This window comes from Protopterus annectens, chromosome 7.part1, assembly GCF_019279795.1.
Source record: "Protopterus annectens isolate FY-2018-M chromosome 7.part1, PAN1.0, whole genome shotgun sequence".
In the NCBI taxonomy this organism is placed as follows: domain Eukaryota; kingdom Metazoa; phylum Chordata; order Ceratodontiformes; family Protopteridae; genus Protopterus; species Protopterus annectens.
The window spans coordinates 526,041,627-526,069,303 of NC_056740.1; the positions used below are offsets into that span (position 1 = coordinate 526,041,627).

General features: G+C 44.0%; 1 protein-coding gene across 2 annotated transcripts in view; it reads right to left on the minus strand.

The window, feature by feature from the left end:
* DNAAF4 (dynein axonemal assembly factor 4) overlaps window positions 1-27,677 on the minus strand; it is a 1,080,792-nt gene that overhangs the window by 1,016,671 nt on the left and 36,444 nt on the right. For both annotated transcript variants that reach the window (XM_044078961.1, XM_044078960.1), the window contains exon 2: window positions 15,417-15,564. In XM_044078961.1, the coding sequence (XP_043934896.1) occupies window positions 15,417-15,564 (148 nt within the window). The remainder of the gene's footprint in view (window positions 1-15,416; window positions 15,565-27,677) is intronic.

The following is a 27,677-nucleotide window of genomic DNA, read 5'->3' on the forward strand; positions in this document are numbered from 1 at the left end:
GGCGAGGTTATCCCTTATAAGGACTGTGTTTTAGTTTGTATATTGTGCTGAAAAGTCCTGATTCAGGGAAGAAAGCGCTTAACCATTGTATGGAAATTTGCTTGGAATAAACTGACACTGGATTCTATCTGCTGAGGAATTGTTTTCGTTTGTTTGAGTTTTGTCCTTGTGGAATTTTGGGTTATCTGTTATTAGTGTAGTATTTCAGAACCACAAGTATTGATATGACTGTCTGGAAGCTGTTTATTAAAACTGTTTTCCCTGAATTCTGCAAGCATCACCATTCTTTCAAAATCACAACCATCCTGCAAGTTTTTGAGCACTCACTGTTCCCCATATTTTGGAATCGTATTCAGATTTTCATATTAATTATCAATCACTTTTTGAACTTGACTACATTCTTCCTATAAATTTTACACTCTTACATACTTATATTTACTAGAGTATAATTTGAGTAAGTGTTATCAATATAGGTTATTTACTCAGCCATGGCATACTTTTTTAAGAGCCCTCAAAAAAATGAGAGCTCTAAAACTGAAGCCAGTAGAACTTTAATAATATTGTAAGCCCTACTTTGATGTTAGAACCATCATCATTTAACTATACTTCTACAATTTAGTGAATCCTAGACCAAAGTTTAAAATAAACACTAAAATATCAGTTTCAACCACCTTGTTAATGTATTTCCAAAGCACAGGCTACATAGCACTAAGACAAAACAGCTTAAACTGTCATAAAATTACGTTTCACAGGAGTATGCTTCCACTGTTACCCCATGTATACACCACAAAATCTTGAGACATGGTAACAGAGGGAGAACTACACAGGAGAAATCTGAAATTATATAAATAGTTTAAAATCAGTTTTAGAAAGTTAAAACACATGTTTACAAGGATATAATCTGTGCAATTTGTCCAATAGAAAATCAAGGATCCTCATGTTAACTAGGGAACGGTACTGTGTGTGAATGTCAAGCAAGATGTCTACTTCTAATGACCGAAAGACCACTTGCCTGAAACAGAATTTACCGAGATGACAACACTGAACTGTTAATTTACAGATCGATCATACTACCGAATATTTTAACAGGGAACATATGCACTTGGCCAACATAGGGAAATTTGCTCTTTTCCCCATTGTAGTGCGATCTCAGAGTTGGTATATTTAGTTAGGGGGGTGTCGGGGGTGCAGCCCCCCACCTGGGTGGGTTTGACATACTGCTGTTTCTTCATTCAATGTTTGCCAAGTGTATACGTTCCATGTTAAAAAATTCGGTAGTGTGACCGTTTGGTAAATTAACAGTTCGGTGTTGTTGAGTCCGTCAGTACAGTTTCGGGCAAGTGATCTTAGAAGTAGACTCCAAGCAAGATAACATAACATGAGGTTCAACAGCATTTGAAGCGATCAGTTCTTCACAAATAGAATAAGGATACAGGGCATGTTGGTTGAAAAAAGAAGTTATGTACTCACCATAACGTTCCATCTGAGTAGGTAACTTCATTTGTCAGCAACCTGTGGGTATCGGATCCGATTTGGATCCGAGCCGGCAGCTTTCCTAGCTAAAGATCAGAGCTCCAAGCTCCTCCCCTACCCATAGTGCCCTGCCACCTCCCTCTAACCCTCAGATTGAGTTTGCCATAATGCCATAGATTATTACTATAACACAAGAAAGGAGTACTAAACGTTCCACCTGATGTCATCTGGAAGTGACGTATCCTGATCCTTTAAGAACGAACTAAGGGTCCGGGGGATGGAGGGAGGGTTGGTTGCTGACAAATGTAGTTACCTACTCAGATGGAACGTTATGGTGAGTACATAACTTCTTTATCTGAAGTAGTTAACTTCATTTGATCAGCAACCTGTGGGACAGAGTCCCCAGCTACCAACAACTTGGGAGGTCCTCATGGAAGGATATTCTGGAGCACTGCAGAGCCAAAAGATGCACATCCTCTGGATATTAGATCTAATTTATAATGTGTACTAAAGGTATGAGAGGAAGCATAAGTAGCTGCTAAGCAAATGTCATCCAAAGAAACCCTTGACTAGAAAGCAGAAGAAGTAGCCATAGATCAGGTAGAATGGGCTCGTACCCTCAGGGGCTCAGGTCAACCAGAGCTTTTGTATGCGAGAAGGATGCATTGGGAAATCCATCTAGCTAAGGTTACTTTAGCCACTGGTTTACCTAGACAGGATTTAGCAAATGACACAAAAAGGTGATCTGATTTTCGAAGATCGACTATTCTGTTTAAGTAAAATCGTAACTGTCTATGAACATCCAGACAATGAAGTCTATACTCTCCTTTGTTTTGATACTTAGGAAAGAAGACAGGTAGATTGATGGACTGGTTGATATTGGCTTCTGAAGCCACTTTAGGCAGAAAGGAGGGATTAGTCCTGATGGAAACCCTGTCTTTATGAAAGATGATGTATGGAGGCTTACTGCAAAGAACGTGAAGCTCCGATATCCTCCTAGCTGAAGGTTGAAGGGAGGATTTCTTGTGGTTGATCGTGATCCCTAGATGGCGGGCTAGATGTAAGAAGTAGTCCCTGCCTGAACATAATAGATGCCTGGTGAGGGCGGTTAAGTGCCAGTCGTCCAGGTAAGGAAAGACCTGTATTCCCTGAAGTCTTAGGTGGGCCCCTACAACTTCCATGACCTTGGTGAACACCCTGGGGGCTGTGGTGAGACCGAAGGGTAGGACCCTGAACTGATAATGGCTGGCTCCCAGCCGAAAGCGGAGAAACCTCCTGGATTGCCTGTCCATTAGAATGGGGTAGTGCGCATCCTTGAGGTCCATCGAAAACATCCAGTTGTTCTCCTGTAAAAGTGGGAGAATGGAGTGAATGGTGACCATCCAAAACTTTTCTTTGGCGACTGACAGGTTCAGTTCAGTGTGGACAGGTCGAGAATTGGTCGTAAGTCCCCTGTCTTTTTTGGCACCAAAAAGAACCTGGAGTAAAAGCCTGATCTGGATTGCCCAAGGGGGACGTGCTGGATGGCTCCTTCTTAGCAGCTCTCGTATTTTGAAGGCTGCTACCTCCCTCTGATTGGGTGGAACATCGGGGAGGCTACATTAGGAATGGGATAGAATAGCCTCTGGATATAATTTGGAGCACCCAGCGATCTGTTGTAATGGACTCCCAATTTGCTAGGTGCTCCGAGAAGCGCCCCGCGACTGCCTCCAGACAGGAGCAATCGGGCAACCCCTCAGGGTTGCTGCGCAGGTCGATCGGACAAAGGTTCCCTCGACCCGAAATTCTTCGACCCCCCTCTGCCTCTGGGCCAGCGTTCACTCTGTCCTCCTCTGCCTCTGAAGGATGAAGGATCTGGAGAGAAACAGGATTGTTGAGCTTTCCGGAACCACATCTTCTTTTGTCCTCTTTGGTTCCTGGAGTAGGACCTCTGAGGAGCAGAGAAGCGGATCTCGACGGCTGACAACGTCTTCCCATCTTTCTTGCTCTGGAGAAGCGTATCACGGACGGTTTTGCCGAAAAGTGTAGAACCGTCAAAAGGAGCGTTCGAGAAGGACGCCTTGAAGGGTTCCGCAAAGTCGCGGAGATGGAGCCAGGCCTGTATACGTAAAACAATGCCTGTTCCGCTGGCTCTAGCCGCTCCCTCTGTGGCATGGGAGAGAAGCCGCATAGATGTGTTAGTAATCGACTTGAGAGTGGCCATTCAAGCAGAGAAGGTCCGTTTGTCCTCGGCCGACATTGACTCTGGGGGTGATCCAGCGTACTCTTTGATCAGGTCCCGCTGGAGCCAAATTACATGTGCCATATAGTTCAGTGACCTTACAGAGAAGGTCACTGAAGTGAACATCTGCTTTCTGAGGCAGTCCATCATCCGAGACTCCTTGTCTGGAGGATGTACCGAGGAACTCTCCTGTGCTAATTCCTTTTTAGTGGCAGCCGCCACCACCATGGCATCCACTGGGGTACCCTTGCTCCAAACTGTCCTGTCCATGGGGGGGGGGGCTGAGTATCCTGTCCAGTCACTTGGGTATTGGCTCGACAGTGTCTGGCTCCTTCCATGCCCTGGTAGTTATGATGTCCACCAGGGGGTCAACAGCAGGGGACACCCAAGAGGTAGATGAGCCTGCATCAAACGCCTCCAGAAACATAGACTCATCCGAGGAAGGTTTTTGGGCAGACCATCCCCCTCTAATGTGCAACATTTCCATAATGTCTCCAAAGAAGACGTCTTCAGGGGGTGACCTTGGGGAACCTTCCCCTTCCTCTAAGTCCGTGTCTTCTGTGAGGGACTCAGGTGAGTCCAAGTGCCTCCTCTTGCACTTTCGTTTGTGAGGGACCTCCTCGGAGGAGCTGTCCGAAGAGGCCTCACCAACAATGTCCTGTTCCTCTATGGGAACCATCTGGGATGTCCCTGGGGCTAGATGATGGAAGACAGATCCATCTGAGAGGGAATGGCGGGTGGATCTGTAGCAAGAGCCTGGGGCCTCGAATCCCTCGAGAGAACCCTCTCCATGATGTCGAATGCAGAGGGTGAACTGCTTTCCCTAGGATCCAAAAGCACTCCCCTCGGATCCAGCGTGCGGATCGGCGCCGGAGATGATCCGATCAGATCTGAAACAGTAATGCGCTCCGACCTCAACCGAGCCGAAGGTCCACTAACCCCTCTGGATCCAATGCTCAACTCACGGCCCCGAGAGCTCTGATCCAAAAACGGATCCGACAGACTCGAGGGTACAGTCGGCGCTGAAGTAGGAAACACTGCCGGCGCCGACACCACGGCGGCTCCGAAGCTAGTTGGATCCGACAGCTCTGAACCCTGATAGCGGGTCGGAGAAGGAGCAATGAGGGCGAAAAAGGGGGTCGAGCCCCCCCCCTCCAGGGGGGGGGGCAAGAGCACTCCCATCTTCAGCTGGGCCTGAAGAAATCGACGCATCATCCGGTCCATGTCTGCATCGGATAAACTCCTCGTTGACCTGGACGAGGCCGCCTAGATGACCTCGAAGGTGACCAGGTCTCCTCCTCCGGCTCCGGGGAGAAACATGGAGAACAAAGCCGGGAGGGGGAAGGCCCAGAGACCTTAAGGGGAGAGGCAAGCTGCTTGGACGGCGGGGTCGATGGAGCTGACTCGGACCGCCTCTTGTGGCTACGGTGCCTTTTTCCCACTCCCTGTCCTTCTTGTCTTTCTTTTTGCCGTCCCTTTCCTCCTGGGCCAAAGAGCGAGGTTGAGTCCCGGCCAGGGGATCGGACGCGGTAGGTGGAGCAGCCGCAGAGGAGGAGGAGGACAAAGTGGAATCAGGGGGCAAAAGGCCCGCAAGGATTAGCTTCGTCCTCCTATCCCTCAAAGCCCTGGGGTTGAAGGCTGCACAAATAGTGCAGCCCGAAGAAAGGTGATCAGCACCCAGGTAAATAATGCACCAAGTGTGGCCATCTGCTGGGGACAGCTTATGGCCACACTCGGAGCATTTAGAAAACACAGCTTTTGGGCCTTCAGACATATTAGAGAAAGAAAAAAGAGAACAGGCCCACACACCTTCACACACAGAGGGGGGAGGGGAATAAACTTTAACTAACTAAGAATTTTTTAAAACTACCCACAAAAAAACTAAGGGAGTTAGAAGGGAATCTCACACACACAAAGATATAGAAATTCTGACAGAAAAAAATTATATATAAAGCCTTAACTCACAATACCACGCTCGGAGCTTGTTCTAAGAAGCTTACAGAAGCCACGGCAAATGAGATCTGAGGGTTAGAGGGAGGTGGCAGGGCATTATGGGTAGGGGGAGGAGCTTGGAGCTCGGATCTTTAGCTACGAAAGCTGCCGGCTCGGATCCGAATCGGATCTGATACCCATAGGTTGCTGATCAAATGAAGTTAGCTACTTCAGATCATGGATCTTTCTCCAAATTTTACATTTATGTTAACTAAAATATGTAGACTTACGGTGATGTTACACAACAGATGTCAGTTTATATATATATATATATATATATATACATATATACATATATATATATATATATATATATATATATATATATATATATATATATATACACACACACACACACACACACACACATACATACATACACACACACAAATATATGTATATGTTTGTGCGTGTGTATATATACTTTTTTTTTATAATTAGCACAGTTATATATATGATTGATACATATTTTACTTAGTGAAATACCTTTTCAGACGGTTTTGCTGTACATTTTTTGCGCATGTACCTTATATACACAAGGTAAATCACTCCAGATTTTCAAGGAAGGTTCATGAAATTAAAGTACCAGAAAGCTTTTCAGAACCTTACAAAACAGACCATCCTCATCTGTATCACAACAAAAATAAGCCTAGAGATCTGAGGACTGGAAATTCAAAACGGCTATCGGAAAGCTGATGACATTTAATCTTCAAGCTAAATTATTAGACTGGTGAGGCTCAGAGGGATACACAGTGATGATTTATTTACTTATCTATTTTTATTTTATTTACATTTTGTTTTCTGGGACAGTCCAGCTGGGTTGTCACAAACCCTTTTCAGTGGAGGTCCAGGGAGAAAAGCTTCAGTTTACATGGAGGTATTTGAAACATGCATTAAACAATACTGTTACTGCTAAACATATATAGTTAGTTATAGGATAAAACATTAACATCACAATGATCATTCATTTAGATTTGGTACAGTAATACAGAATTTGCAGATCATATACTCACAAATTGTAAGTTTAATGTTTAGACATTGTTAGATTTCTCAGGACATTGTAGAAATAGTTGATATAGGTTTAAGCATGAAATGATTAGGTCATCAGGAAAAGGAAGGCAAGTTACATGAAGTGAAAGTAGTTAAGCATAACAGGAAGAATGAGAGTTTTTAGAAGGAGAGTTACATGATGGGAAAAGTAGTAGAGTTCATCTGGGGAATTATGGTGGTTTGTTGTAGGGGGTTGATTTCCTGGCTTGTGGAGCTAGGGAGGCCTTGTAGCTACAGTGCAAACAGACAAGGAATTTGCTTTCTACTTTAAGTTTGATTAGGATGTTGTTTGCCTGGTTTCTTTAGGTAGGGAATTACCACTTTTTGCTACATTACAGGAGTTAACTGCAGAGCAATGTGAATAGAGAGCTCTGGTGATTGACACTAGTCCTGATGTCTCAGATCTTAAGGATCAAGAAGCAGTGTACCATGCTAGCAAAGTTTGAATAGATGGACAGTGTTGTGCTTGTTGGAGGGTACTGTGTTGGCTAGGGAGAATCAACCATATTAGTTTTTGGAGGGTGAAGCAATGAGGTGTTTGATTGGGAAGATGTGCTGCGAACTTGGCTATTTTGTTATTGCATCGTAACAGTTCAACTAGTTTATGGACTGGATTAAGTGAATACAGGTGCTGCATATAATGGGTTTGGCAGAAGATAAGCTACAGAGGTAGCTTTGCGTGTTTGGTCAGAGTAGTTGTCTGTTCTATATAAGGTGCCTAGTTTTCGTTTTTTTTTTTTTTTTTAAGCATTGTGAATACAAGCATCAAATGTTAATTTAATGATCAGTTGTGACACCCAGTAGTTTTGTGATGGAGACGGTATCTATAAGGGGAAGTGATTTTCAGGGGTTCAGCCATTTTGGCTAAATGCACAAATGGAGAAAGCATTAATTTTTTTTTTTTTGCATTTAGTAATAGTTGTGAATTGTTGAGAGAATTTGACAGTTTTCTATGTTCATGAAGATTGTTGAGTAAGGGATTGTGGTTTGTGGAGAGTTGTACCTGAGCAGAGGAATGTTGAGTCACTGACATATTGGACAAGTGTGGAGGGATAGGATACTGTCTGAATGTTGGTTATGAATATATTAAAGAGCAAAGAGCTTAGGAATGAACCATGAGGAACTCCATCTGTGACTGATTGCTAAGATGAGATAGCTGATTGACACTTGACACACTGGGTTCTACTGCTGAGGTAGCTGCTGAAATAGATAATTGCAGAATGTGAGTGTCCAAGAGTGGACAAGATGTGGAGAAGGTTTTGATGGGGGACAGTGTCAAAAGCTTTGGAAACATCTATAAATACAGAGGATACAAGCTTGTTTTCATTTCTATGGTAATTAACAGAGTTTAGGAAATACAAGAGTGCACAGCTTGTGCTAATGAAATGGGAAAAACTGTATTGTGTGAGAGACAGCAAGTTATTGTCTACTAGGTAAGGAAGAAGTTAAGAGTGGACATATATTTCAAGGATTTTGGAGAGCAGAGGAAGGATAGTGATGGGTCTGTAGTTTTGGCATTTCATAAGAGCAGCTGCCTTTGTGGCTGACTAAGATTATGGATTGTTTCCATGAAGCTGGAACATCTTATTCATTTAGAGATCAGTTAAGGACTATAATTACAGGGTACGCCAGAATTTCAGCAGCCTCTGATAGGTTTTTTGGAGGTCATCTGCTACTAGGGTGGTGGGTTTAAGCTTAGAAAGCAGTCTTCTAATATTGCTGGTTGGAATAAGCTTTAGATTGAAAGGATAGGCACTGTCTTGTGTATGGGTGTGGGGTAGGTGGGATGTTTGAGGGTTGTTCTTTCTTAGGGATTTTACTACATTAATGAAGTAGTCATTGAATTTGTTGGTAACATTGTTGTCTGTCTTGTTTGGTAACAGACTTGGTTGTGTGGGTTGATCTGGCTTTTGGAAATTATTAATGGTCGACCAGAACTTGAATGGGTTTTTGGATTAGAGATTTTGTAGATTGAGGTAGAAAAAAAAGTTATGTACCTACCATAACATTCCATGTTAGTGGTCTTCATCTCGCCTTCTTCCTTGCTGGTTGGGATCGTAGCCGATCCTCTGCTCCGACTCGGCCATCTTCTACAGCTTGAGAGCTGTTTACTGGCTTGAGGCTACCCCTTTATCCCGTGATGCCTTGCGCTAGCTACCCAGATCTCATTTGTAATAGCTAACCCCAGACATAGCCAGAGAATCAACCTATCTAAACAGACAGGTTGAGCATACCTGTCATACTCTCTAAGTCAGAAGAGGAAACAAACCAGAGAACACTCAGCCAGTGAAACCAAAACTCTTCTCGATCCAATAGGACAGGGGGACGGAGGGTGGGACGCAAGAAAGAAGGCGAGATGAAGACAACTAACATGGAACGTTATATGGTAGGTACATAACTTCTTTATGTTAAGTTGTCTATCTCGCCTTCGTTCTTGCTGGTTGGGACAGCGTCCCTAGCACCTACAATCCTGGGCGGCTCATTGGAACAGACTCTTCAGAACAGTGGAACCAAAGTCAGCTCTGCTCCTGGAGACCATATCTAGCTTGTAATGAGAAATAAAGGTATGAGGATTTGCCCACGTAATGGCTGCACAGATAGAATCCATGGGCATCCTAGACTGAAAGGCTACAGAGGTGACAAAAGCCCTGGCCTTTTGGTTTGATAGGCAACTCTTTGTTTCTCAATTGATAAATGAAAGTAATAATGTGAGACAACCATCTGGACAAGGTCAGTTTGGAGACTGGATGACCTTGTTTGCCCAGAGCATAGGAAAGGAATAGTTGGTCCGATTTCCTTATGTCCTTCATCCTATGCAGGTAAAAACGCAGTTGTCTATGAACATCTAATTGATGTAATTTGTATTCTGCCTTGTTGGTGTAGTTGGGAAAAAACATGGGAAGGTCTAAAGATTGGTTTAAATTATTTTCTGAGCAGCGTTTCGGAAGGAGAGGGATTAGTCCTCAGAGCTACCCTGTCCTTATGAAAAACTAAGTATGGAGGATGGACACATAGTGCCTGAAGTTCAGAGATGCGTCTGGCTGAAGTAATAGCTACCAGAAAGAGAGTTTTCCAAGATAGAAACTTAATGAAGCAGGACACTGCAGGTTCAAAAGGGGGCAAAATTACAGAGGTTAGTACCAAATTTAGGTCCCAAGGAGGAGGGGGATCTCTCACTGGGGGTCTAAGGAGAGTAGTCCCTCTTAGGAAAGCTTTACATAGCTTATGAGACATGATGTTTGCATTAGAGAAACCAACATGAAAGTTTGAAATGGCCGCTAATTGAACCCCGATTGTAACAGAAGCGGACCCAGAATGAAAAAGTTCTGCTAGGAACTCCAGGATTTCGTGGACTGGGGCTGAAAGGGGATCTATGTTCCTAGCCTCTGCCCAACAAGAAAAATGTTTCCATTTGCTAGCATAAGTCCTTCTAGTGGCCGACTTGTGCAAGGACACAATAATTTCACGTACGGCCGGGGAAATGTTGGTAAGCCTGGCTACAGTCGGAAGTGGAGCAACCAAGCTGTGAGCTGGAGTGTTTGGAGGGATTGATGCAGCCCGCCTGATTGATGAATCAGCAAGTCTGGAATCGGGCCCAGAGTCCAGGGTTGATCGAGAAGGTAATGGTGCAGGAATGGAAACCATATCTGTCGAGGCCAGTAGGGGGCAATGAGGATCATTTTGCAACCCAACGATATTGCTTTCTGTATGAGTTTCAGTATCAGGGGAAAAGGAGGGAAGGCATAAAGAAGTCCCTGAGGCCAAACATGGACTAGAGCGTCTCTGGGTGTGTGACCTGGAAGCGGAAGAAGGGAGAAATAGTTGCTGCATTTGCTGTTGAAAGGGGTGGCGAAAAGATCGCAGCAAGGCTGTCCCCATTTGCGAAAGATAAGATTCGCAACTCCCTGATTCAGAGACCACACGTGAGGCATGAGAATAGCTCTGCTGAGCCTGTCCGCTACGACGTTGGACCTTCCAGGGATGTGCGTCGCAATCAGAAATTGTTGGGAGGAGATCGCCCACTGCCAAGTCTGAGTGCTTCTCGACATAGGGGGTAGGACCTGGTTCCGCCCTGTTTATTGATGTACCAAACCACTGACATGTCCGTTTGAATTGCAATGGTCCCAGAAGGGAGAGATTCCTGAAGAGCTTGCAATGCTTGGAGCACGGCTCTCATTTCTAGGACGTTTATGTGCAGATGGTACTCGTGAGGCTGCCAAGTGCCTTGGACTGTCCTGCCCTGATAATGCCTCCCCACCCTATCAGGGAGGCATCTGTGGTCACTGTGGCAACCGGAGGGGGCTGAATGAATGGTCTGCACTGAGAGACTAGTGGAGAGACCATCCACCAGAAAAGGTGCCTTTTGCATGTTTCTGTAATCATGATCATGTGAGACATGGGCAGCTGTTGAAAAGACCAGTGTGTGAACAGAAGCCACTGAAGAATTCTCATGTGAAAGCGGGCCAGAGGGACTAGAAGAATTGCCGCTGCCATGGAACCCAGAGTTTGAAGAACCAACCTGACTTGGAAACTTTTGCACTGCATTAGAATTTGTACTTGCTGTCAAATTGTGGTCATTCTGTTTGGCGGTAGCCTTGCGGACATACTCCTTGTGTCTAAGTCTGCTCCTATATAGGTAATAGATTGACAGGGCAACAAGGCAGATTTTTCGAAGTTTATTGTAATGCCTAGCTGGGAGCAAATTGTGATTGTGTAGTCCCTGGCTTGTAGAAGGTGATGCTTGGTAGTAGCAGTAAGGAGCCAGTCATCTAGATATGGAAACACCTGGAATCCTCAACGTCTCAGGTGAGCCGTGACCACTGCCATACATTTGAACACCCTGGGGGCTGTGGTGGGACCAAAGGGCAGAGCTCTGAACTGGTAATGACTGGCTCCCAGCCAGAAGCGAAGGAATCTCCTGGAGCGCCTGTCCATTTTGATGTGGTAGTACGCATCCTGAAGATCTATGGAGCGCATCCAATTGTCCTGACCCAGAAAGGGTAGAATGGACTGTAGCGTGACCATCTGAAACTTTGTTCTTTGAACAGACTTGTTTAGTCTGCCGAGATCCAGAATTGGTCTCCAGTCCCCTGTCTTTTTTGGTACCAAAAAGAACCTTGAGTAAGTTCCGGATCCGTGTTGGTCTGCCGGGACTTCCTGGATGACTCTTTTTCTAGCAGTCTTGAAACTTCTATGACTGCTTGGTCCCTCAGATTGGGTGGAACATCTGGAATGGATTTGCTTGATGGTAAGGGGGGTTGAGAGAAGGGAATTTTGTAACCTCCGGATATGATTGACTGTACCCATTTATCTTGGGTTAAATTTTGCCAGGGTTTGGGTAGAGAGAAAGTCTTCCCCCGACTGCCTCCAGAGGCGGGCAGCCGGGCAACCCTTCAGGGATGCTGGAAGGGCTTTCTCAGAGAAGGATTCTCTGCTGCCCTGGTTCTGCGGACCCCCTCTGCCATGAGGGCGGTGTCTGTTGTTGTTTCCTCCTGTGCCCCTGGAGGAAAAATTGCTACGTGCGTCAGGCGAGGCTCCCTAGGATTTTCAAAACCACATTTTACCACTCTTCTGACCCTTGGGGTATGGTCTGGAAGGAGTAGAAAAATGGATCCCTTGGCAGAGAGAGTCTTGCCTTCTTGTTCACACCTAGTCAGAGTGTCTTTCACCTGTGGTCCAAAGAGAAAGGAACCATCAAAGGGGGTGTTGGTGAATGACGCTCTAAAGGGTTCTGCAAAATTACACAACCGCATCCATGCATGTCTCCTAAGGGCCACGGCCTGTACCTGCGGCTCTACTCGCACCATCGGCTGCATAAGAAATGAGCCTCATGGAGGAGTTGACTACAGAATCAAGGGTCACCAGCTGAGAAGCTACTTTAGCTTGAGCCCCTTCAGCTGATGGATCTTGAAGGGTATCTCCAAGCTCTTTAAGGAGATCCCTCTGAAGCCAGGTAAAATGGCATAGGTAATTCAGTGACCTCATAGAAAAGGTCGCTTAAGCAAACATTCGCTTCCCATATCTATCCATAGTCCTGGACTCCTTGTTAGGAGGATGGACAGATGAAGAAGTTTCCGCTAACTCTTTCTTAGTGGCTGCTGCTACCACCATGGCATCCACAGGAACACCTTTAGTAAGGAACTGCTTATCAATGGGTGCAGTGATAAACTTGCCGGGTCTCGTCGGTGCTGGTTCCACTGTATCTGGAGCTGACCAAGCCTTTCGAGCCACCACTGACATGAGTGGATCGAAAGGCGGAGAAACCCAGGAGGTGGAAGATCGGAAACCGAAGGCATCCAGGAATACAGACTCATCCTCGGTAGGGGCTAGGGGAGTCCAGTTCCCCCTTTACTTAAGCATTTCTAGGATGTCGGAGAAGGAAACATCTTCAGAGGGGGATCTCGGGGACCCTTCCGATTCATCTAAGTCTGTATCAGAAGTGACAGACTCGGGGGAGTCAATGTGCTTCCTCTTGCACTTCTTCTTCCAAGGGGGTTCCTCTGAATGACCAGGGGAGGTCTCGGAAGAAGAGGATGCACCCAATGGGGTGCCCTGGAGCGCCGGTTCCCCACGCTTGGGGTCTGGAGGAGGAACAGAGGTTAACACAGGCACTACAGGGGACAGAGCCGATGGGGTTGAAAGAAGAGCTGACTCAGTGGCCAGAACACTTCTCATGACATCGAAGGCATCCCTGCCACGATGCAGGGAAGGCTCCGGTTCAGAGGAAATCAGAATCGTTCTCCGCACCGAGGGAGATGGCTCCGAGGCCGATGTAGGAGCAGAGCTCACCTGCGCCAAAGCTCCGAGAGGGAGAATGGGGTCGGACAAGGGTCCGATGCCATTCGCCCCCTCGGAGCTGACGAGGGAGCCTCGGCACCCACATCCCTTGATGGACGGCACCATCGAGGGAATCGGAGCCGACGACAGAACCGAAGGAGGGATAGTTATCGGAGAAGACGGTTCCACGACTCGAACCCCAATGAACTCCGGCTCAGAGCTCAATGGAGTCAGAGGAGGAATATCGATAGAAGTGGACAGAGCAGACACCTGTTGAGGAGGGCTGGACAACATCTTGGCAAGTGCCTGCGACTTCAGTAACCTACTGACCACTCTCTCCATGTCGTGATCCGAGAACCTAGAGGACCGAGGCGAGTGGGAGGATCTGTGACTGCACTCACTTTGCAGCAAGGGAGACCGAGGAGCCGAATGTATGGATTCCAAAGAAGGGGATCTCAGCCTCTTGTGGCTCCGCGATGGCTCCGAAGACACTGATGGAGCTGACAGGGAGATAGTCTCCTCGGTTCCTACCGGAACTGAAGTAGTCGGTAAAGTTTGAACCAATGATGGCTCCGATGATTTGGTCGGTTTTGGGGATTTCACAGGCTGAGCCTTGGCCGGTGAATCCTGGGGCTTGAGAAGACCCCTCAGAATAAGTTTATTCTTGCGCTCCTGCAGAACTCTTGGGCTGAATGCATGGCATATGGAACAAGAGTCCTGCAGGTGCACTGCACCTAAACAATAGACGCAGCAAGTGTGACCATCTGTCAGAGACATTTTCTGACAGCATGAGTCACACTTCTTGAATCCAGACACTTTGGATTCTTTAGACATACCCACAAAATATGTAAGACACTACATTGATTTTTGACCAAAAGGCCGAACGGTGATAACAGAATACCACAACACTAATAACAAAAGGCAAAAAACACACAGTAAACTACAGCTAAAGATTGTTTTTTTTTTTTTTTTCTTTTTTTATATCTAACTGAAACGGCTACCTAACAATAAGAAAAGAAAAGATTAAACTAACTGTAACCTACAAGAAGGGATAGGGAGTGGGGGAGGGGGAGAACTCTCTAATTTAAATGAGTTCTAAGGGAAGGATTACCAATAGACTAAACTAACACAAAGTTACACTCTACAAATTTAAACAATAAAAATCCCAGAAAAAAAAGACTAATTTGACAAGAAATAGTTGAATAAGAAACATATACGATCCTGAGCCAGTAAGAACGACACCTCACAGCTGAAGCGGCAAATGAGATCTGGGTAGCTAGCGCTAGGCATAATGGGATAAGGGGTAGCCTTGAGCCAGTAAACAGCTCTCGAGCTATGGAAGATGGCCGAGTCGGAGCCGAGGATCGGCTCCAATCCCAACCAGCAAGAACGAAGGCGAGATAGACAACTTAACATTCTTTTTTATCAGCACTTGTTTCCTTTTTGGCAGGGTTACAAAGTTTTTTGAACTTTTGGCTATTATTGATGAATTTGTTGATTTACCAGACTTTCCAAGCTTTGTCTCAATTTTTCATTATTTCTTTATTGTGTGTGTGTGTGTGTGTGTGTGTGTGTGTGTGTGTGTGTGTGTTAGCCATGGGGATGTGGTGTTTCTAATATGTTTTCTACTGGGTGAGGCGTGGTTATTTAGAACAGAGAGAAAACTGTTATTAAAGTAGTCTACATCAAAGTCTAAGGGTAGTACTTTCTGCCCAACAACATTGTTTTCAATCCAGTAGATTGATTGAAACAGCATTTTACAAATGCTATAATTAATACGTATTATCTGCAATGAGGAATGCTCTAAGCTACTGTATTACTGAGAAAGATTTAGTTCAGTATATATGGCATGATGACAAAAGATACAGGGGAAAACAGCTTAGAAAATTTAAGATAGTCTTACCATCAGTTAATGAAAGACTCTTCCAGAGTTCCAACTCTTTCTTATACAATGTGAAAACAACTACACCATTTCCAACTTTTGCACTGCTTTTTGTATCATCTATGGGAGCACACAGAAAGACTTCAAATAAAAATGGTGGGAAATTAACCTAGAAGAAACCAGAGAGAGATTAGTGACCACAATCTACTGCAAAAGAAGATTAATGAACATAATGCATTCAGTCAAAACAGATTCAATTCACAGTTTTTGTTAAGTTACACAATGCAGTCCAATATGATTTACGTCCAGATTATATAAAATATGTCTGCATATCTTCACAGTACTAAATTCTGCTATTTTCTAGACCACCCCAGCCCAAGCAAAGTGCTGTCAATGAAGTAACCTCTGACAAAGGGCGGAATTATTAGCTTGGATTCTGAAACAATCAAAACTTGAGGCAAGATGCTGTGCTGAGCTCACAAGCATACACAGAATGGTTAAAAGTCAATACAGCATCCTGCCTTAAGCACTAATTGCTTTAAAATACAGGGTTATGTCTGCTGCCCACAAACAGGAAGACTGTTTAGCTGTCCAACAGAAGGAAATGAGAAGTTATGTACCTACCATAACGTTCCATGTTAGTTGTCTTCTCTCGCCTTCTTTCTTGCTTGATGGGTTCGGAGCCGATCCTCGGCTCCGACTCGGCACTTGCTAAGCTCGAGAGTCACTTTTACCAGCTCGAGGCAGCCCCATATCCCATGATGCAAGGCGGTAAGTACCCAGATCTCGTTTGTTGTCTATAGGCAATAACACCTAGCATAAAAAACTTCCCAAAGGAAGAAAGGAGGAGAGAAAAGCCTGAAGGATGGTTTTGGAGGACCAGCACTGTATGGTCTTAAGAAGCATTCTTCCATGTAGAGAGAAAAGGTCTGTCCAGGCCAGGGGGAAGGAGGGAGGTCGCAAGAAAGAAGGCGAGAAGACAACTAACATGGAACGTTATGGTAGGTACATAACTTCTCAATGTTAAGTTGTCAATCTCGCCTTCATTCTTGCTTGATGGGACCGCGTCCTAGCACCTCTATCCTGGGTGGCTCAATGGAACAGACTCTTGAGAACTGTAGAGCCAAAACTGGCTCTGTCCCTGGAGGCCAAATCCAATTTGTAATGAGAAACAAAGGTATGAGGAGTGGCCCAAGTGGCTGCTGCACAAATAGTGTCTAATGGAAGTCTAGCTTGAAAAGCTGTGGAAGTGGCTAAGCTTCTGGTTGAATGTGCTTTAGGTTTCGAGCACAGCTGTTTTCCCCTGAGCTGATAAATTTCAGAGATGACAGAAGAAAGCCATCTAGATAAGGTCACTTTTGAGACAGGAAGGCCTTTTTGTTATCAGCATAAGAAACAAAGAGCTGATCGGATTTCCTGAATTGTTTTGTTCTGTCCAAATAATATCCGAGTTGGCGGTGAACATCAAGATAATGTAACTTTTGTTCCGATCTGTTTGAGTAGTTTGGGAAAAATACAGGAAGATCAATAGCCTGATTCAAATTACTCTTTGAGGCGACCTTAGGCAAAAAGGTCGGATTAGTTCTCAATGATACTCTGTCTTTGTGGAAGACTAAATAGGGGGGGCGAACAGAGAGAGCATGAAGTTCAGATACCCTCCTAGCCGAAGTAATAGCCACCAGGAATAAAGTTTTCCATGAAAGAAATTTCAGGGAACATGAAACAGCTGGCTCGAAAGGAGGAAGAATCAAGGATGTCAGCACTAAATTTAGGTCCCATTGAGGATGAGGACTCCTGATTGGAGGTTTCAGGAGAAAAATTCCTTTAAAGAAGGCTCTACAAAGCCTGTGGGACATAATGTTGTGATCTGCGAACCCGACATGAAAGTTCGAGATAGCAGCCAACTGAACTTTGACCGTGGAGGAAGAGGAGCCCGCGTGAAAGATTTCCGCTAAGAAATCCAAAACTGCTTGTACTGGAGCAGTAAAGGGATCAATATTTTTAGCTTTTGCCCAACAAGAAAAACGTTTCCATTTGCTGGTATAAATCCTCCTAGTAGAGGATTTTAAGGAAGCTACTATGATGTCTCTAACAGGATTAGAGATCATAGGAAGCCTGGCTAAGGAAGGAAGTGGAGCAACCATGCTGTGAGGTTGAGAGAAGGGATAGACCGGTGCAGCTGACCCGATTGGTGAATCAGAAGGTCTGGCACTGGGTCCAGATGCCACGGCCGCACCAAAAGGTGATGATGGAGGAACGGAAACCAAATTTGTCGAGGCCAATAGGGAGCAATGAGAATCATTTTGGCTCTCAAAACGGTGGCTTTCTGGAGTACTTGAGGAATCAGTGGAAAAGGAGGAGAGGCATAAAGAAGTCCCTGGGGCCAATCCTGGGTTAGAGCGTCTCGGGGGGGATGGCCTGGCAGTGGGAAGAGAGAGAAGAAGTCTGGGCATTTGCTGTTTTGGGGAGTAGCAAAAAGATCGCAACATGGGCGGCCCCATTCTAGAAAAATCTCCTCCACTATAGATTGTTTGAGAGACCACTCATGAGGCATGAGAATAGCTCTGCTCAATCTGTCCGCTAAAATGTTGGTTTTCCCAGGGATATGCGTTGCTACCAGAAACCGATGAGAGGAGATCGCCCATTGCCAAAGTCTGAGAGCTTCTCGACACAAGGTGTAGGACTTGGTTCCGCCCTGCTTGTTGATATACCATACTACAGACATGTTGTCTGTGTGGACTGCAATTGTCCCCAAGGGAAGAAAGTCGTTGAGGGCTTGCAACGTTAAAAGCACTGCTCTCATCTCCAGGACATTTATGTGCAGGTGGTATTCGAACGGTTGCCACGTCCCATGAACCATCCTGCCCTGATAATGACCCCCCCACCCGATCAGGGAGGCGTCCGTAGTGACAGTGGCTACCGAGGTTGGGGGTACAAAGGGTCTGCCTTGGTGAATCTGTGGAGAAGTAATCCACCATGAAAGATGATTCCTGCAAATTTGTGTCACCAGTATTTGGTGACGCATCGGAAGTTGTTGGTAAGACCACTGAGTGAACAACATCCACTGAAGCAGGCGCATATAGAAGCGGGCCAGGGGAAGAAGGGTAATGGCTGCAGCCATGAGGCCCAACACCTTTAGAACCATTCTGGCTTGTACTTTCTTGCTGGCTAGGATGATCCTCACGTGACTTTGTATATCTGAGATTCTTTGGTCTGTGAGGGTAGCTGACATCCGAACAGTGTTTAAGTTCGCGCCTATGAAAGTAATAGACTGGCAGGGCAATAAGGAGGATTTTTCATAGTTGATCGAAATTCCCAATTGAGTGCAAAGATTTATTGTGTAATCCCTGGCTTGAAGAAGTTGATGCCTGGTGGTGGCTGAAAGGAGCCAGTCGTCGAGATACGGAAACACCTGGAATCCTTGACGTCTCAGGTGAGCCGTGACCACTGCCATACATTTGGTGAACACTCTGGGGGCTGTAGTGAGACCAAAGGGCAGGGCTCTGAATTGGAAATGACTGGACCCCAGCCGAAGCGGAGAAACCTTCTGGAGCGTCTGTGAATTTTATGTGATAGTACGCATCCTGAAGATCTATTGAGCACATCCAGTTGTCCTTCTCTAGGAAGGGCAGAATTGACTGAAGTGTGACCATTCGAATCTTGTCTTTCTCACAGACTTGTTGAGTCTGCTGAGATCCAACATTGGTCTCCAGTCTCCCGTCTTTTGGGGACCAAAAGAACCTTGAGTAGATTCCGGCTCTGAATGGTCTGTTGTAACTGGCTGAATGGCTCTTTTTGTAGAAGTTTTAATACTTTTAACTCTGCAATTTCCCTTAGACCGGTGGTACATCTGGAAGGAATTTGAGTGAGAGAAAGGACTTTCCTCGAAAGGAATTTTGTAACCCTCGGATATGATCGACTGTACCCATCTGTCTTGAGTGAGGGAACGCCAGGCTTCTGGGTACAGCGATAGTCTTCCCCCGACTGCCTCCAAGGATGGACAGTCGGGCAACATCTCAGGGATGCTGAAAGGGCTTGTCAGAGAGAGGCTCTCTGCTTCCCTGGTTTTGTGGACCCCCTCTGCCTCTAGAGCGGCGTCTGTTATTGTTACCCCCTCTGCCTCTAGGGGTAAACTGACCACGTGTATCCGGCGTGACTCCTTGGGATTTGCAGAACCACATTTTGCCACCCTTCTGTCCTTTAGGGTAAGGTCTAGAAGGGGTGGAAAAACGGACCCCTACGGCAGAAAGAGTCTTGCCGTCCTGCTCAGACCTGGTCAATGTATCCTTCACTTGAGGGCCAAACAAAGCTGACCCATCAAAGGGAGAGTTTGTGAAGGACGCCTTAAAGGGATCTGCAAAATTACAGAGCCGCATCCAGGCTTGGCGTCTAAGAGCCACACCTGTACCTGCGGCCCTACTCGCTCCATCTGCCGCATATGATATCAGTCGCATGGAGGAGTTAGCAATAGAATTAAGGGTTCCTAGCTACAAAGCAATTTTTTCTTGAGCCCCTGCAGCTGTGGGATCCTGTACTACTTCACCTAGCTCCTTAAGGATGTCCCTTTGGAGTCTGGTGAAGTGACATAAGTAGTTCAGCGAGCGCATAGCAAAGGTCGCTGAAGAGAACATCCGCTTACCATACCTATCCATGGTCCTAGAGTCCTTATTAGGAGGATGGACAGGTACGGAAGGATCTGCAAGTTCCTTCTTAGTGGCAGCCGCCACCACCATGGCATCAGCAGGGACACCTTTGGTAAGGAATTGCTTATCAGAAGGGGCAGTAATAAATTTAGACGGCCTCCTAGGAACGGGCTCTACAGAGTCAGGAGCAGCCCAAGCCTTTTGAGCAATAACCTGCATAAGGGGGTCGAAAGGCAGAGACACCCAGGAGGTGGAGGGCCGAGATCCAAACGCCTCTAGGTATACCGACTCATCCTCAGAGGGATTATTAGAGGGCCAGTTTCCCCTCTGTTTAAGGAGTTCTAGGATGTCTGAAAAGGAGACATCCTCAGAGGGGGATCTTGGGGATCCCTCAGACTCATCTAAGTCGGTATCTGAAGTGATAGACTCAGGGGAGTCTATGTGTTTCCTCTTACAAGTCCTCTTGCGCGGAGGATCCCCTGACTGATCAGGAGAATCCTCGGAAGAGGGGGTTCTTCCCAGTGGGGAAACCTGAGGCAGAGGATCTCTGGGTCCGGGAGCAAGAGAGATGGCAGAGATATCGACAGGCACCATAGAGGGAGGAGCTAAGGGAACAGACTGCTGGCTGAGTCCAGTGGCCAGCACACTCTTCATCACCTCGAAGGCTCCCCTCCCAGGGAGGTCCGAGAGAACCCGTTCCGAAGAAACCGGAACTCCATGGCCCACCAAAAGGGAAGGCACCGAGGCAGATGTCGGAGCCGAGCTCACCAAGGCCGAGGCTCCAAAGGGAAGAGTTGGGTTGGACAAGTGTCCGATGCCACTCACCCCCTCGGAGGAGACCAGGGAAGCCAGACCACCGGATCCCTCTAAGGAAGGTCTCGAAGAGGAGATAAGAGTAGATGCTGAGGGAGCAGAAGGGGGGTATCTGCCCCTCAGCCATAGCAGAAACTATTCCCGAAGACTCCAGCTCCAAACTCTGAGGTAGAGTCGAAGGAGGAACTGCAAGAGGGTGTGGACTAATAGTCGTCTGTTAAGACGGACTATGTAGCATCTGGGCCAGTGCCTGTGATTTCAATAATCTACTGACCACCCTCTCTAAATCATGGTCAGAAAGCCTGGATGACCTAGATGATCGGCTCCGATGGCTCCGTTCCGAGAGGAGAGGTGAGGCCGGAGCCGAGAGTATCGGATCCAAGGAAGGGGACCTGGACCTCTTCCTCGAAGGAACCATCGGAGCCGATTTAAACCATAGATGCAGTCGGAGCCAAGACTTTCGGCACCGACAGAAGGTCTCGATGCATCGGCTCGGCCCGGAGCCGATACAGACATAAAGGTAAGGGTGTCGGAGCCGGTCGGCGCCGACACCGAAGCCTGAGCCACATGGTGGTCGGAGCCAGTCGGAGCCGACACCGATGTGACTGAACCAGTATCGGGACCGATAGTCATCGGTGCCGAAGGTTTAAACCAGGATCGGCTCCAGCCGGAGCCGATCTCGACTCAGAAAGAGTCGGAACCGAGGCCGCAGGCTTAGACACAGAAGCCTGGGCCTTGGAAGACTTGCTCGGAGCCGACTTAGCCGGAGAGCCCTCCGGTTTAAGAAGGCCCCTTAAAATCAATTTATTTCTCCTCTCCTGCAGGACTCTCTGGCTAAAGGAATGACAAATCGCACAGGAGTCCTGCAGGTGGAGAGGTCCCAGGCAGTATAAGCAAGAAGTGTGACCGTCTGTCAGAGACATCTTCTGACAGCACGAGTCACACTTCTTAAAGCCTGAGACCCTTTCTTTGGACATAGTTGCAAAAACACACACAACACAGTCCCAAAGAACAAGTTATCCCAAAAAAAATATTGATAACTAACCTCTCACACACACACACACACACCCTAACAAGGGGGAAGATGGGAGGGGACAAGGCCTGACTAAAAAAATTAAGGAGTGAGGGAACTTTCAGTCAGAAAGGGGCTTAATATATACTAAAAACGTTAAATATAAAGTTTAAATTGAAAAAGGGGCTAAAATAGTATTATATAAAACACTTACCAGGAGCTGGCAAAAGGAGGACCTCATCAGCGAAGCGGCAAATGAGATCTGGGTACTTACCGCCTTGCATCATGGGATATGGGGCTGCCTCGAGCTGGTAAAAGTGACTCTCGAGCTTAGCAAGTGCCGAGTCGGAGCCGAGGATCGGCTCCGAACCCATCAAGCAAGAATGAAGGCGAGATTGACAACTTAACATTGGTAGTTATCAATTATTTTACAATCCTAATTTAGAGTCAATTCACACATGCTGCCACACTGTACTGAATAAATTCAATATGAAAATAAAAATTCAACAATATTAAAAATTTTACAGGACCACTTGTGAGGTTTATTGACATTCAGACTGTTCAGGCATGGCACAAGCTTGCTTCTCTTTAGCAGATGATCACAGTGTGTAACAACCTTTCCTCCTGTTAGAAAGCTGACTACTTTGGTTTTGCAGTCAGCTGACATAGCTATTGGTCTACGAAGGTTCAGTGGGCTGGTAATAGTGTTTTCATTATCAACAACCATTGAAAGTTTTTCTAATCTTTCTAAAAGCATCCTTTTAATAAATTAGCAATAGTTTGTAAGAATATGTAAACCCCTTGGAGATTTATGCACATGTCATATAGTGGTTTCTAAGTTCTCTAAAGCCATCCATTCGATACTTTAGTAATAAACTACAATAAGAAGCGTGTTACTAAAGCATTTACACATGTCATGTAGTGGTTTCAGAAAGTACATACAAATGATCTAACTACATAAGAAGCTAATACAATCCACCACAAACCACAACTTGAAGTGCCTCCTTGCAAAATATAAAAAAAACTTGCATTAATAATAGTTTATATTATTAATGGTGTAGCTTAGCTGTGAGATGCATCAACTATGTGATACGCTTTGGCAAATGACATTACAGTTTTTTTAAACACACAGTGGAACGTGCTTACTTGGTAATTCTCCAAAGACAAGAGAAACTAAATTGTATTCTGTTACTGTTCATAGAAAATTATTACAATCTATAAAAGCTTGCTTTACTAACTAGTGAAAGCAACCATCTATTCACTTATACTGCCATATTTTTTAAACAAGAAACATCTTCATTTAATTATCACTTGTGACATAGGCAATCATACATTTTTATAACTGGAAACAAACCATAATGACATATTTTCAGTAGCAAACATTATACATCACTTATAATATTTTCTACAGTCATTCTCAGTCAGATATTACATACCTTATTCAATTCCTGTCTTCCCTTAAACCAGATTCCTCCTCCAAAATATTACTGTGCTTGCAATGTTCTCAAAATTCCCATTTTAATATGTAATTTGCTCCTACACTTTTCTAAAGCTCCCACTTCTAGTTCTTTTATCTCTGCTGTTATATTTACTATTTCTAGTACAGTTGATTTAGATATGATTTACATTTTGTAGAAAATGCATTTCTGGCAACCATCAGAATTAAACTCAGCAAGGGCTTACTAAGTCTACACAACTGCATCACAGCTAAAAAAAATAATTTCCTTAGTTACACCAATTTGCTTCTGACAGAGTATTCTGCAGGGAATTTTTAAAGTCTGCCAGCTCATTACATTCCCAAACAAGATGTTCCCAATTACGTCTTTCTTCCTCATCACACCTTCAACATTTGCAGTCTGAGGAAAAGTTCTTTGGAGTCTGCAAATACTTCCAAGCAAAGACCCTAAATCTTCTAAACTTTGTTGCATATTTGGGAGCCATGCATATGTCCTCCAATTGTTTATTTGTGAATTGCTTACCCAATCTCATTTCCCAAACTTTTCTAACCTCCTCTAATTGATTCCTATAGTTATCATGCAATATTTGATACACCCTTTGTTAACCCTTTTTAACAGCAGCTTCTATTCGAGATTCACTAAAATCTCTACCAGTGATCATCTTTTACTTAGGATCCCCTTATTCCTTTCTCTTTGCTTATACTTCGATATCAATTCTTGATAGAGACGGTAATCTTTAGCCTGCAGCACAAATGTATTCTTGGCCTCTTCCCATTCTATTACCTTTCCCTCTCTAATTACTTGTTCCCTTTACCATGGTTCCTTTGCCAGTTTTCTCAAGTAAATTCCAGCCGCTCTTGCCTACTCTCTGCAAATTGCAGTCTTCCCTACTGGTAGAATCTCCTTTCTCCATTTCCATGGTGGCTTAGTTCTTAGAATACTTTCTGCTAATTTATGAATATAATATTCTGAGTGGTTACTGTTATTCTCCTTAAGGATTTGCATATCAAAATTACACTCACCTTATTTCTTAAGCTTCCCCTGTTTTATTATCAACCCTTTCCACTTTGAATTATAGTGTACTGTTTGTGGTACATATAGGAACCTTAGCTGTGTACCTCTGAAATACCCCTTCAGATCAGGTAATTCCAAACCACCTCGTTCTTTTGGAAGGATCAATCATCCCACATGACCCTTGCCTTCTTCACCTCCCAAATAAAATCCCTCAGCTCTTCATTAATTGTTATCCACAACTTCTTCTCTGGTTGATAAAAATATGCTTGGCCTGTGTATAAAACTAAAGGGACTAAAAACATTTTCACTGCTTGTACCTTGCTATCCATAAAGAAAGCTTCCAATTTCTCATTTTTTTGTATTATCTTTTGTTTAGTCTCTTCTCAGACATCCTTAGCTGCCATAACAGAATACTTTTTAATCCATACTCCTAAGTACTTCATTTTATCATGTCCCCATAAATATGGGTATTGCTGATGCAATTAGCATGTGGGTAGATAGTTTACAGCTATAGCCTTTGTTCTATCTTAATTAACTTTATAGCCTGAAAAGACTTGAATTATCTCAGAATGTTCCAATACACTGAAATGTCCATTTCTGGTTTTATCAGGTACAAAATAATATCATCTGCAAATAAAGCCAGCTTTTCTTGACTACCACACCAATTGTATCCTTGAATTTCTGAGTCCATTATTTTCTTTGCCAATGGTTCTAAATATAACACAAATAAAGGGGAAAGAGAACACTCCTACTTGGTTCCTCTGCTCAAACAAAACTTATCAAAGAGGACCCCTCAACTTTAATTTTCACCTCTGATCCCTCACATATCCTCCTAATCAACATTTATCTTTTTATCAGGGAATGCAAATGCTTCCATTGCCCTACTCTGTTTAATATTTTCTCTGCATCAGCAACCACCACCAACAGTGGTATTTTCTTTACATTCTGCTTCCTTCTTGGTCATCATTGTTCTATTAATGTTAAATATTTGCCTTCCCTCCAAAAAACACACTGATCCATATCTATCAATTTTGGCATCACTTTCACCATTCCTTTAGCCATTATAAACAAACACTTTACAATCATGCTTTTGAATCAAAGTGGGCCTACATGAAGCTGGATATGATGATTTTTTTTACCCTATTTAGGTATTACAGCCACCACAGCTTTCTTCGAGGATGTTGGTACTTCTCCTTTTAAGATACTGTTAAACAAAGCCTTCCAGATCTTTATCACTTTCTTCAGTCCTAGTTTCCAAACTCCACAGGAATGCCATCTTCTCCTAGAGACTTTCCTGTAGATTGGTTATACATCACCATTTTTATCTCATTTCCTCCGGTTACTAAACTGAGTCTCCGCTAGCTCTAACTTTGGTATATTTAATTTTTCCATAAAAATTTCCAGTTGTATTTTTTTCTTGATTTCCACATGTCTCTGCTTTATAGAGATTTTCATAAAATTTCTGAAATACTTACAATACTTCTACAGGATTTTTGGTTTGTTATATGCTTCCTAAGGTTGTCAAAAAGCCTTTATACTTTCTCTTCAGCCAATGTGCTAAAAGCTTTTGTGGTCTGAAGTTATCATCAAAAACAGGTACTTAACAGCAATCTTTCTAAACTCATGCATACTATCGTGGTAGTCCCTTACTTTCTCTTTAGAACTCTGCAGTTGCTTCTCATCTTGTTCTGCAAGATTACCCCTATTTTCCAATACTTTGACTCTCATTCCCTGTAAATAATTTGTGTTACTATTTAACCATCTCTTTTTCTTTTATTTCTACCATATTTTAAACTCCACTTCCATTTTATTCCACTCCCTAGCAATATTTTCTGAAGAAACTTATATCTTTCCTAATAACTCCTGAATAATTTGCATTAACCATTCCTTAATATCTTTTTTATCAGATAGGTGGGGAATGCACTGGTTTCTCAATTTTATTTCATTATCTTGCATTTTTATTTTAGTTATCAGCACATGATCTGAAATAGTTATAGGATGTGTATCAAAACTTTCAATTAAATGCACAAGTTCCTGTGAAACAATTTCTGTCTAGCCTACCTTAGTTTTTGTACGTAGGGGAATACTATGTAAATTTTCTCCGGACTCGTTACTGAATTCACATTTTCCATATCAGATATTTTCATAAACTTTTTTTAAACAATCTACCATTTTTTGTTATATTTTCCCGTTTAGGCCACTTCTCCCCAGAGACATCCTTATTGCTGCAAATCAAATTCTAGTCCCCAACTATAAGTTTTTGTTGAAAGCTGATTATTTATCCCAGAAAGTTCTTAAAGCTCCACTGTAGCAGTTTTAGGTAGAAAATAAACAAATGCCATCATAATCCTCCTCCCTTGCCAGTAGCCCCTTACTACTACAAATCTACTATAAATTACCCTTTTTCCCTCTTTTATCACTATTGGAGCACCTCTTCAATTAATATAAGAACTCTCCTTTTTCCTTTGTCCCAGATATTCTGTAGAACCACTCTCAAATCCCTTCTGTATCAAATTCTCATGCTTAGTTCTTTCCAAATGTGTCTCCTGTAGCAGAGATATTTGCACCCTGAATTTTTATATAGTTTACTACTCTTACTTTTTTGTATTTACCTGTGAGACCATTAACATTTAAAGATAATGTGGAAAGTGCTGTCATTATGATAAGAAGTTATTATGCAACAGCATTTTTAAATGTCTAGCTTCAGCTTTTGTGATGCATGCATACAATAATGCTTGGCAGGTTTATATTTTATACAGTTGTGTTATGTTATATTCATTTGAACCCATGTCACATCTTATAAGACCTCTTGTTTTAATAAAAACCCTCAATAAAACACCCCAGAACACCCCCCTAACTTATTAGCTTAATAACGATGTGTAACCCTCCTAATAGTAACAATTGCCCAAGATTGACTGTTACACTCACAGGCTTGAACTAACCTGCAATGAAGGTTATCCATGTTAAGATACATGATACACCTGTGCTTTTAAATACACCAACTCTTAACTGTTGTCTGATTTTATCTTATCTTTATTCCTCTACCAGATGTAAAAAAACTTGAATGCTATATGTGGTAATGTGATGAAGTGAGGAACTGCCAGTTATGGCAGGAGAGGTTTTAAGGCATTCTGTTTGTGAAACTTGACAAGAAGGACCACTCACCCACTTCATCGTGCTTTGCTCCAGTAAGTGAGCTAGGGGGCAGTAATTCTTTAGATCAGTCAGGAAAATATAGTGAGATAAGTTAAGCATGGTTTATCTGTGTCTGTGTGAATCTTTCCATTGGTGTTATTTTTTAATATTTCCTGTGAATTAAACTCTGGTGTCTACTGTAAGTAGA